The 13406-nt window shown below is 29.6% G+C and overlaps 1 protein-coding gene across 10 annotated transcripts in view; it reads right to left on the bottom strand.

The window, feature by feature from the left end:
* The window catches only part of LOC107442660 (RIMS-binding protein 2), a 106965-nt gene that overhangs the window by 35277 nt on the left and 58282 nt on the right, over positions 1–13406 (bottom strand). For 7 of the 10 annotated variants that reach the window (XM_043057810.2, XM_071178487.1, XM_071178480.1 and 4 more), the window contains 4 exons: positions 12191–12380; positions 8010–8171; positions 5092–5196; positions 1480–1578 (listed from right to left, as the gene is read on the bottom strand). In XM_043057810.2, the coding sequence (XP_042913744.1) occupies positions 1480–1578; positions 5092–5196; positions 8010–8171; positions 12191–12380 (556 nt within the window). The remainder of the gene's footprint in view (positions 1–1479; positions 1579–5091; positions 5197–8009; positions 8172–12190; positions 12381–13406) is intronic. The other 3 variants (XM_071178493.1, XM_071178482.1, XM_071178484.1) reach the window with 1 other exon arrangement.

Here is a 13406-nt window from a genome sequence, read left to right as displayed (position 1 = left end):
ATTGAAAATCATATATTTAGATACACACAAAGTTATAATGTTAACAAAGTTAAAATAATGAAGTATTCTTCTTGGAATTTTTTCTATATATTTCCTAATATTTAATTGTCGATGTGTTTGTATATTTAAAGTTTCTAAATATGTTTGTAGTTTTTAAATATTTACATAATTAAGTGCAGTAAAAGAGGTTAAAAAACAAAACAAAAATCTAGTTAAATGTTTAAAAAGGGAAGTGGGTACTTGAAGAAATGAAGTGATTATTCCTAACCATGTCATTTAAATCAGATTTAATTGGATACCTGTAAGCGACGTCACGCGTGGGTGTCGAACCTGTTTGGCTAAGTGGTTCTTGATTGACTTTTTGGATAGTTCGAGAAATACCATTTACCAACGATGACGTCACTTTAAAATATTGAATCGTAATTCTTTTTAATGAGTAGTTAAAAAAAGTATAAATAACTCAATGTTGAAATGCCTTAAAAAAGAGCCTAACTAGTACCATAGACAATTCCATTTTAAATTGTGTAGAAATATAATTAAAGTTATCTGATGAATCTATCATAAAATACATAAGCGATGAAGGAAAAATATTTTGAGATAAGGGCATTTAATTGTTTCGTTATTGTACTTTGCTTTATGTTTGTTGATATGTTTGATATATTTTTATATGTTCTGGAATATGTTTGACATATTTCGCTTTATGTGTTTCGTCTAATGAACTTTTCGTCGTGAAATCGTTCCATGAATTCGTTTCTTGAATTGTCGTCTGAAGTCACCCGAAGACGTCTATCATCAACCAGTCTTCTTTTTTTTTTAAACATAAAGCTGGGATAAGAGCATTTAATTGTTTCGTTATTGTATTTTGCTTTATGTTTGCTGATATGTTTAATATATTTTAATGTGTTCTGGTATATGTTTGACATATTTCGCTTATATGTTTCGTCTAATGAATTTTTCATCATGAAATTGTTTCATGAAGTCGTTTCTTGAAGTCGTATTCTGAAGTCGCCTGAAGACGTCTTTCATCAACCAGTCTTCCTTTGTTTTAATCATAAAGCTAGCATTTTTCTTTCAATCGCACTTAATATCTTAGAGTAAATAATATGTTTAAATATTAATTCAAGCATTATGCGTGTTTTAATAATAATTATAAAAGATAGTGCTTCAAGTTTTTAATGTATAGTGTCCTATCAGATGTTTCTCATTCAAAATATATAATAAATCTTTTTTGAATAAAGAAACTTTTGAGGTATAGTATCCTATGAGATTTTTTTCATTCAAAATACAAAATATATAATAAATCTTCTTTGAAGAAAAAACTTAAATTGTTACGTTTACCATAGACCATATTGTAAATATAAAAGTTTATTATATTCATGCAAGTATTGACAGAATAATTTTTTATGAAATAATTAAGAACGGAATTTCTTAAAATAATGTAAAACATTATGTTGTAAAATTTTGAGTTACATTACTTACTAAAGGTGGCTCTTTTTCTATCGAGTTCTGCTAAAATTTTGTTGTCTTGTTCTAATTTTTGCATTAATACATCAAGCTCTTTCATTGTAACAGATGACTCTATAAATAAGAAAAAAATCTTCAAAGTACTTCTCGTTTTCAAAATATTTTTAAATAGTTTTAAATATTCAGAAACAAATTAGTGGAGACAGTTGCGAAATTTTTAGTTATTGAATTTTATTTCAAAAACATGAATTTTACGTGATAAAAGCATGATAAGCTATAAAACTCAGTAATTTTTCTTTGAAAAATAAAGTAATATTGACTTTATATAAATTAAACTGTAAAAAAAATGTTTAAAAAAGTATATTTATAATTAATATATAGCGAAATTATATTTGAAAAATAAAAATAAATGCAATGAAGCAAAATAATTATAATAGTAAATTACTATAGTATGTGCAGTATCTATCGTAGATAGTATCTATAAGTGTATAATATGAAGACTGATTAAGGATATGAGAATAAGTTGAATCAGAAAAAATGCAGCAAAAAATTACAACAAAAACTTATATTTTCATAACATTTTTAAATTTTTCATTTTGATTTGTCTTTCAACTATTGCTCAAATAGTTTAATAAATCTCTGTTTTCGTAATTATTCAGAAAAAAAATCAAAATACGGTACTTTATCTGCCGTTGATAAAGTTTCTCCCCTGCATTTTTGAGTTAAGTCTTAGTCGTAAAAGAGAGTAAAAATATTTTTTTGCTAAATGCCTAAAAAGCCAAAATTTTAGAATAATCTGTATCGTATTTGATTACTTCATTATATATCATAAAATAAACATGACTTATGTAATTTAACCTACCTAGAGTTCAAAATGCAAATCCTATTAAACTACATTATGATCCTTAGGCAAGCTTATTAAAGATATAATTATTACAAGCTAATTTAATTTAGGGAAGGTGATCCATTACAATTCAAAATTTTGGGCAAACTACTCAATAAATAAGATTTAAACATCTAAAAAGTTTATTAGTTTTCAAAAACTTAAAAAAAAACTTTACAAAAGTAAAATTCTAATTAATTGCAAAACTACAATTTTTTAAACTCTTACAAAAATTAGTAAACTTTTTCCCATGCATGAACTACTCCATGATTTTATGCAACTAGAATGAGAATATTACATCATCCATAAAAACATGCTGAACGTAATTTTCAAATCTAACAAAAATTTGCTGTTAGTCCTTGGTATATTTAATTTTATGGTCTTTCTTCAAGACATTATAACACCGTCTAAACAAATACAGACACAAACACGATAGCTTTTAAAGTAATTTTGATAGTACGATAATAATTGTTTTTATTTGACAAGTTTACTCTTCAAATGAATAGTCTGAATTTAGCTCACCAGGTAGAAAATTAGTCATTAATAGAGAAATCATGAAAAGCTTAATTTAGAATCATGTAACATCGCACCTGGACCTAATAACAGTTTGGAATCGGTCAGGAAGCGAATTCAACAAGGTTTTGTCACTAGCAACCATTACCACTCGCTGATGGATCAATCCACCAAATTGCGGGCATGCCGATTTCGGTGTTTCACTCATTGTTCTAATATTTCCCCACAGATTTTTTTTTATGTGATTCAATACGGGTGTTTTCATAGGCCGATTTAAAGGTAATAAGTAATGTGAGTATTCATTAATTTGTCAAATATTCTTTTCCTAATGAACTTTGCTGTTATCACCCTGAGAAACCTGCTATCAACAGCATACTCATCATGAAGATGTCGACTTTCAGTTAACGCTTTATCACGTGGAATATTAAAAATAAGCATGTTGGTTCTTGTTAGTGGTGACTTCAAATTGCGAGACAACAACATAAGTAAAAAACCATCAAAACATTAGATCCACTTCTGCCTTGAACCTGACGTTTTCATAATTTCTCTAGGGTTGATTGAGCTTTATTTGCTGACCTTATTAGTAGTATTAAATTGATAATAGGAAATATTTGAATATACAAGAATATATATTACTTTTGAAAACGTCACATATACATTTGTTTTTATGCATATTCACACTTTAAATAATTATATGTTTATACATCAATTAATACTTTTCCTAAAGAAATTATACAAATTGAGCTAGATTCATTTGTGCATTTTCAATAAAAGTCAGTTCTAGTTAAATAACATAGGTATATAAAAGAATTCTTCATACAAGATAATAAAATTATTAACAGGCAAATAGCTACAACTATAATAAAACATTTTAAACTACAAATGTAATTTATGTAGTGCAATACATAACCGCACTGTATTTTAATATTTGTTGCCATTAAAAAACTCAGGAATAATGCATGCTTATGTGTATTTATGTGTTTTATATGCTTCAAACAAATTCAAAGTATAATAAAATGATCATATAAATTAAAAGCTGAAAACAAAATCAGCAAGGCACTACTGCCACTAGCTATAAACTGGCGAGCAAGAGTGCCGCTAGTGGCTAAGAGTATCTTTAAATACTTACTCCATTTGCCCTTGTTGAGCTTCCAGTACATATGTTTACTCCTCTCTGTCTCAATTAATAATTGATCGAGCGCAGTTGACGACAAAGAGGATTCTGTCCAAATATTTACAATTATGAGGTACATAGAAAGTTATGGATTAATTATATTAATCTTATTCCCACAAATAATTTATGAACAGAAACAACAAAAATGATTTTCATTTTACTTTATTATATAAGCTAAATAATGTCAAAAAAGATTTTGTTTTGACTCATTGGCATTTAGCTATTTGAGGAACCTACGTGACCATGGGGTTTCAAGTGCTCTGATGCGTGGAAGTAGCAGGTTGGAATCCCGTCGTGACCCTGGACTTAGTGCTGTCTTTCGCTGATATCAGTTGTCTGTTCTTCGACTTGACAAGCGTTTATGATCCATTCTTTAAATAGAGCTCACATATATGAATAAATTTAGTTGGACTGATCTATATTTATAGGTAGTGCTCTAATTTAGCCAGTCTGTTTTAAAAGTAGTTCAATTTGCGCATAACAATAAACACATCTTATTAAATAAGTCATAAGCTTTTAGAAAACTTATTTTTTTATTGCTTTTGCTCCCATTTCATAACAAATTTATTAATTTTACAAATTAAACAATTAATATTCCTTGAAATATAATTACAATTCATAGGTTTAGAAAAGAATATAGTTGGAATGAGACAGAAAAATAGCAATATATATAAATGAAGGGTTTGATAAAATTCATTGGTTGGACACATTTTTCCTAAATGTGATATTTTAACATCAAATTGCTTCTTAGCATTATTTCTATATAAGTAGATTACAAGATTCCGAAATTTTCACCAGATAATACCTTAATGTACAGAAGCATTATATTGCCTTCATTGAAATTATGTTTTATTATTTAATAAATTTATTATTTTCTTTACCAGAAACAGTTTCTTTGGACAAGTTGGAACAGTGGCCTACCATTATATTGTTCAAAGTCCTTCACATATTATTACAAAAAATATGACAGTATTATATCCATATAAAATCTATAAGTGTAAAAAATATTATTTAAATATAAATATGAATGACATTTACGTAAAATATGCATACTTACTCATATTACTCATCATATGTCTGTGGCTATGGCTCATGTTTTCTGTTCCTCTTTCCTCTTCATATTGTGCCTTCAGTCTTTCGAGATGCATAGAAGATGGAGAATCTGAAATATAATTGTAGGAATCAGTATTTTTAACTTGATTTAACTGATATTATCAATAGGATTTTCGAAATTTGAATGACGATTTTCAAAAATTGGTATCAACAAAACGGTTGAGCTTAAAAAAAAATAACTTTTGAGAAAAACATGTGACATAGCATAAATATTTTCTCCCAGAATTTCTGGTTTTATATAAGTTTTTTGCAACAGATGGCGTTGCAAATAGATAACGTCTAAATCAAGGATAAAAATTTTGTAGGTTACAAATTCGAAATTTCTGAAATATTTTTATAAATGAAAGTTGCATTATAAAATTTCCAAAATTTCCACCGACATCCGTAAACAAAAAAACGGACAAAAAGAGTAGCGATTCACAAATAATTGAACCCGGTAACATTTGATCAGTTGTCGAACCCACAGTCATGAAAACTTTTGTTATATATATACAATCTAACACATGCATCAAAATGTAACGGAAAAAACTGTTAGAAGAATTTGCAGAGAACTGAAATTAGGAATTTTGAAAGGAAACATTTATGATTAGCCATATAAATTCGTTAAAATATATTTCTTTCTCAAATCTGAATTGTTTAAGAGTTAGAAATTTTTGAAAACCGTTAGTCTATTTTAGGACACCATGTATTTAGGCAACAGTATCACAAAAAAAAATTGAAGATGTACATGATCTGCGTGATGATCACCCTTAATATGCATTTTGAAAAATTTTTTCAATTATGAATGCAAAATTGTATTTATTTGGGATTCAAAAATTCACATTTAAGTGAAAAAACAAAGCAAAAATACAAAAATGCCATCAAAATTTTGAGACTTAGACTAAGGAAGAGATAGAACTGAGTTAGTTTTTTTTAGAAGGCTGAGGTTTTAAAAAAACTGACTTGTACCAATTAATTTGCACAATCTAGTATAATACATTGTTAGTATTAAGTTTTTAATATTTTTTAGACTGCTAATTAATATAAATATTTTTGAAATAAATATGCAAATATAAAAAATTGCATTTGATGAGTGTTTAAATTTAATGCAAGTATCTTGTTACAAAGTTTTTGAAATTTTGTGGCTAAAACCTTTTTATAAACCTTTCTATTGTTGAGGAAATTATTAAACTTTGCAAGTGAGACAATCTAAAAGTTAAATCTCATACACGTTGTTTAAAATTTGTTTAAAAGGATGCAAATTAAAAAGTAATTTTTTTAATTGTCAACACATCAGTCATACGCAAAAACACTGGATTTGTTTTGTTTTTTTTTAAATTGAAACAAAAAATTTCTGTAGTTCTTTTCCTAGTAAAATATATTTATTGTAATCAGTTTTTTTGTCTTAAGATATTGTGAAAGTTAAAATAGTAGGTCAAAAATACGGTAAAAACAAACTTGTCCGAGCATTGACTACAAAATGGTTTTAAATTCACAAAGAGTGATTTAAATAGATTTGCAAAGTATTAAATAAATTGCAATTGGGAATTATCAAAGAGATTCACTTAAACATCCACATGGAAAAAAAATTCTGGGAAAAATTCTGTAGTTGCATGGTAATGACATTTCTGGTAAAAAAAACAAACAATAAATCTGATTAAAAAAACCAAAATGCACGGTTTTTAAACCATTCGTTTACTAATCTTCCCAATTGCAAGGTAACGGTTTACCAGACATTCTGATTTTCAGAATTATAGTTCTTATTTACCGTATTTCGTAACAAATACAAAACTAAAAAGTAAAATTAACCGAATAAATGGTTTTTAGCCATGCTGGTATAATGGTAACTTCATCAAATTTCACCACATTTAGCGAAATTTATAACATATCATAAAACCATATTTTATTGTTACCTTTACCAAAATCATTACCAAAGTGCTTCGGTAAAAATTACTGAGCTTTTGTTGTTCTAATAGAGACAGAAACACATTAATTTTTACCATATTCTATTAGTTTTGACTATATTCTTTTTCTTAGTGGGTCTATCGTCTAATTTATACTTAAACTTTATAACATAGTGACTTCTCCGTGTAGTTTGATTTATCACTTACTAGATGTTATGATTTGTTTAGTTACTTTAATTTTAATTTCTTAAAAGAATTAAATAATTAATTTTTTTTTTTGTTTTTTTTTTTTTTGCTTTCACCGAATTTTTGGAGGGTTAAGCATCCTTCCAAGTTTCCTTGTTCTTTCAACTTCTGTATGATTTTAAGGTTTTTCATGCCCGCTTCTTCAACGGAGATTAAATTGCAGATAGTATTTCTAAATGATTTTATATTTTTATATTTTATATTATTTATTAACCGCCATTGAATAGCAGACCCAATTTTTGGGCTTACGACTACTAATGTTCAACTCCGTAGCCTTGCAATTTTGAACCCAATCCAGAAGACAAGGGAACACCTGGATCAAAATTTCAAATTTCAGATAGTGCTTCTAAATGAATTACAATTTTCAGTGGTTCTCTGGAATATCACAAGCTTAAGAATAAATTAAGTTATGAATTTAGGATTTGTCATGCCTGCTTCGGTAGCGGAGTTTAAATTTCAGATAGTGCTTCTATGCGATTTACAACTTTCGGGAGTTCGCTGCAATATCATTGGCTTCAGTTGAGAATTCAATTCCGGTAAAGCTAAAAGATTTAAGCAAGATCGTGCATCGAGGAGCTGCAAAACTCACAGTTCTTGAGGGTGACTCTAAAATGATCGTTAAAAAAGTGGCTAGTTACAACTAATTTGCTCTACAAAGAATTGAAACGGCCAAAATGTTTTTGAAACTACCTACACATATTTTTTTGTAACTAAAGTTTTATTTAATACACACCAACGGTTGCTCTTGACTTCTCTAATTCTGATAAAACCTTATTATCTTGTTCAATCCGAGCTAAGATTCTATCAATTTCAGAAGCAGCTGAGTTGAAAATATTGGATGATGAGATTGGCGATGAAGATGATATCGTTGTTCCGGGGGATTTAAAATTTGTACCTGCACACAAAAAAAATAATTATGTCAAATGTTGGGCATTCTTATATGGGGGGAAACTACTCTATGAGTTGGCGGAACAAAGCATGTATCTAATCTAAGGCAAGCAACCGCATTTGGATAATAGTTACAAGGAATAAAAAAAAGTCAAGGTTTTTCTGATATTTGATACATCTACAATCTAAATTAATTTTGTGACAAGAGTTATACGTGTGATGGTGTTCAAATAAATACCTACTTTTGAACTATAACTACTATGAATATAAAAATATCAAAGATTGTCTTATAGATTAAAAAAAGTAAACATAGATTCACACACTATGGATAATTTAGTAAATTCACATGACGATTTCAGATAAATATCTACATTTGTATGATATCTACAATACAATTTAAAAATAAAGATTTATCTAATGTTTTCTCCTATGCATGAATGTTTCCTCCAATGCATGTGTGAAACAAACATTTAATTCACACAATACGGTATAGTTAACTGTGCAATGGTGTTCAAATAAATGTTCACATTTGTATGATAGCTACCATGATTGATAGCTATCATGATATCAAGGTTTGTTTGATATACCAACAAAGTAAAGTTTGTGTTCATATGCGTAAATGAAAAGTTTATTCACACAATACGGGTAATATCGACAATACCACACAATTTCGGATAAATACCCACATTTGTATGACAGTGTGGGGGCGGAGTTATCGACCATGCCAACCTTTATCTATCAAACGGTACCTCGTGATTGAATTAAGTTAGCATGTCTTATATGCCAGTGAATTGATGTTTAATAACCGTAGTGGTAGTTACGCCACAATACTCTCCCACCAGAATTTAATCAGGGATAGAATTGGATGAACTAATACCACTAGTTGCTGTACTTGTGAAAGACCGGGAGAGCTGGGATTAAGGTCATTGGGTTTTTGAGTGCCGAATGTGAGAGGTGTATTAATTTTACGGTCGTAGTCGCTCCTGTGTTGCCTTTAGCAGTCGATGTTCCAGACGAGACTGAGCAGCAACAGCGTGAGGAGCAGGGCCGGCTTATGTAAGTCGCGGCCCCTAGGCAATGCTCGTCTCGGCCCCCCCTACCGTCTTCTAACTTCCTAATATATTTTTTCACTAACACAACACTTTATTCATAATTACGCTGTTTTTTACTACATAGGTACATTTACTTACTACATTGCTTACTACATTTTACTTTTGAAACACAAACTGTAAAACTCTCTTTTCATTCACAGCCGTAAAACTCGCAAACAAATTGCACGAAGTGAAAATTCAACAATTACATTAAAAATGTTTCAAAAATGTTGTCTATGACACAATACAACGTATGTATTTAGCGGATCGGGGAAAGAACCAGTACTGCCAACCTTATTTTTACATACTCTTTGGTAGCTTGGCCATAGAATATACATACTTATGGTAGGTACCAGAACAGTAAGTATGCATTCACAACGTAAAATTTTGCGCGTTTTTCAAGCGTGTTGTGTTAAAAAAGCTGCTCTTGCTGTCTAGTCATCTGATTAGTCGGCGTTAAAACTACCGCGATAAAATTGCTTGCGATTATATTACTGCGTTATATATGAACTAACTACCATAATATTAATATCTAATTTGGAATGCGTTCAGAAATGTACTAAAATTGCGTCGATGTAATGTACAGAGCAAGACAATCGTCATTGAAATTTCGAATTAAATTTTTACTGTTTAAGAAACATTGTCAATTTTTTTCTCTGTAGCACAGGGCCCCTGAACGTGGCGGGGCCCCTAGGCAGTTGCCTACAGTGCCTAATGGATAAAACGGCCCTGGTTAGGAGGTGGATTATGTCGCATTCACAAGTAGCAAGTCAACTGTTCAATGTGGATCATCCATCGAAGTAGGCGTTACCAGATATAAGTGGGCGTTACTGCGTGATCAAATCACGTCCGGAGGTCACCAATGTTGGGGCGGAGTTATCGACCATGCCAACCTTTATCTATCAAAAGGTACCTAGTGATTGAATCAAGTTAGCATGTCTTATATACCAGTGAATTAATGCTTAATAACCGTAGTTGTGGTTACGCCACAACAGTCACCTAAACATAAAGATTTACCAAATGTTTCCTCTGATGCATGAGTGAAATAAACATTTTATTTATACAATATGATACTGTTAACTGTGTAATGGTGTTTAAATAAATGCCCACATTTGTATGATAGCTACTATGAATGACAACTATCATGATATTAAGGTTTGTCTGATAGATCAACAAAGTTAACTTCGTGTTCATATGTGTGAATGAACATTTTACTTACACGATACGATACTGTTAACAGTGTAAAATTGGCTAATTTAAGATAGATACTCTTATTTGAATAAGTATTTAAAATGAATATTAAAACTTAAAATTTGTCTGATGATACTTACCTTTAATATATTAAAAATCAAATAAACTCTGTATTAGAAGTTATATGTATCAATGAACATTTTATTCATACAGTATTCTACTGTTAAAAATGCAACAGTGCCTAATTCAAGATAAATACTCACCTTTGAATAATAGTCTTAATGAATATTAAATCAATAAGGCTCTTCTGGTGTTATTCTTAATACTTTAACAATCATGATCAAATTTGAACAAAAAGTTATACGTATTAATGAACATATTCACACAATATGATAGTGTCAAAAAATATGTATGGTGCAAGAGAATTTTATGCACCTAATTTATTTAATTAGACATTATTTATAATAATTATATGTTTTTGAAACAAAACTTTGAAATTCTACGTCATTACTTGTGAAAAAATCTACTTGTTTAATTTAAATCGAAGAAAAATATTAAGGAGGTATTGTAAAACAATAAATAAGCGAGCTATCAATTTAAATGTTTACATATAAATTTAAAAAAAAATATATAAGTAAGATTAATCTTTACAGTCATAATTTGAAGTTGCATGTTTTCTTAGCTCTTTTAAAATACACTTATAGTCAAAGCTGGCAACTTAAAAAAAAAAAAAAAAAATGGAAGGAAGTAGAAATGTAAGTTTTTCTCTGTTCTGCCTGGAACATTAATTAATTATTCTCATGAAGTTTTGAAATTACATTGGTGTCCAAAACTTAAGCATACTTGATGTTTATTTAAATATTTAAGAAAATATAAGTCCAAATGACGGGAAGCGTGACATGCGAAGATAATATATCCTTATACCTCAAGAAAAGACTGCAAAAGGAAGATGCTAATCTCTCTTATTAACAAAAAATTTAAGTTAAGAGAATACAGCCCAAATTTATTGAATTAAACTTCGGTGAAAAAAATTTAAAGTAAATATATTTATTAAAGTAAATAAATTATTAAAATTTAAAATAAATAAAAATTCTTTTTCGGTTAATGGCGGGCACTTGGGTCTATAAATAAATAATATAGTAAGTATTTTTCAATGAGTGTAAGAATTTTTCAATTCACTTAAAAAGCTCTCGAGATATAGTGAATAATCCAAAAAGTAAAATTAACATTAAGGGCTCCAAACTTTGGAGCGTTCTCTTGATCATATTTTCCAGATTGTGGCTACCCCCTATATTTTTGGGTGTCAGAAATCTGAATCTGCCGAAAAAAAAGGTATGTTTATTCATATTAAGTACGTTTTTGATTGATTTCGTAAGTAAAACATCGTCTGCTCTTATTAATTAGCATATTTGAGATTACCCCATCGAGCCATTAAGATTGAGTCCCAGAACGTGAAAATTTGATCATTAGATCAAAAGTTATTCAGGGTGGGCTGTTTTTTTTGAGCGCAGTACATTGTAACTAATTTCGAAATTGAGTGAGAAAAAATTTTCCTGTTTTCTAAGTAGAACACAGACAATGAAATATTTCTAATTCAATTTTTTTAAAAATCATTGAATAGTTTTACTACTGTTTTCATTATATTTTTTGTTCACTTTTGTTTAAATATGAAATCAAAATCGAGCATCAAAACAAGATATAGTGAGATAAAAACAGTTAATTTTCTTAATTTCAATTAACTCACCTGTAGTGTTTGAAATAGAATTATAATTTACAAGAGGAACATGAAGATTCCTAGAAACTGAGTTTTCTAATACTGTGGAATGAGAAGTTGAGGAAGATGATGAATGGGGCCGATTTGAACTAAAGATTGTGTCACTGCCAACTAAATAAAGGTCCATTTCTTGATCTAACTTGGAAGCTTCATTAGGTACCTAAAAATGGAAAAAAAATTAGCATAGAAATACATAAAATTATATATAAAAATTCAAATTGCAAATAATTTTTTCCACTGAGTTTTAAAAACTTTTCTCTCTCCAAATTTTTGTTTATTTTAAAATGATCTGATTTTAAGTTTCAAGCTTTTACTTATCATTTAATCAATGTTAAATAAATAATTTCTATGTAGTGTGTAGGTTTGGAACCTTTGAATATATATTGACTTTTAAAGTAAAGATAGTTTAAGACTTTTTCTTCAAATTAAACACTAGAGCCGCGATGACTCAGGGGATGGAGCGTTCGCCTTCCAATGAGGTTAACCGGGTTCGAATCTCAGCAATGGCTGGTCAATACGAATTCCGCATCCGGCTAGCACCGACCACAGTGCTGACGTGAGATATCCTCAGTGGTGGATGGATCTTGGGTTACAGTCCCCTCACGTTCAGGATTACCGATGGAGGTTCTCGTGGTCTTCCTCTCCATGTAACGCAAATGCGGGTTGGTTCTCTCAAAAAGCCTTCATGAAGGCAAATTTCCTCCAATACTTGATCCAGGAGTTTTCTTGTCTTCTGGATTGGGTTCAAACTTACAAGTTTACGGAGTTGAACATTAGTAGTCGTAAACCCAAATTTGGGTCGGCTGTTCAATGACTGTTATAAAATAAAAATTAAACACTAGAGCGGTGATTGTTTAGAAGACAGAGTACTCGTCTTCCAATGAGGTGACCCAGATTCGAATCTTAGCTATGAAGGGTCGTATGAATTCTGCTCCCTGCTCGCACCATCCTCAGTGCTGAGATAAAATGACTATCACAGTAAAAATTTGTTTTCATATAGTAAAAATCTGTTTTGACTACAGATTTACTTTAAAACTCTTTACGGAGAAAAGTTGATTTCATGTTAAAGTATAGTTGTGAACACAGATTATGTGATCTTGTATTGTAAAAAAGTAAAATAAAATAAGTAAATATGAGCGACAACAGTCTACTACTTTGCAACTTTTACGGAAAAAAGTTATTATAT

The sequence above is a fragment of the Parasteatoda tepidariorum genome, chromosome 1 (assembly GCF_043381705.1).
Source record: "Parasteatoda tepidariorum isolate YZ-2023 chromosome 1, CAS_Ptep_4.0, whole genome shotgun sequence".
NCBI classification, from domain to species: Eukaryota; Metazoa; Arthropoda; class Arachnida; order Araneae; family Theridiidae; genus Parasteatoda; species Parasteatoda tepidariorum.
This window is presented reverse-complemented; position numbering and strand designations above follow the sequence as displayed.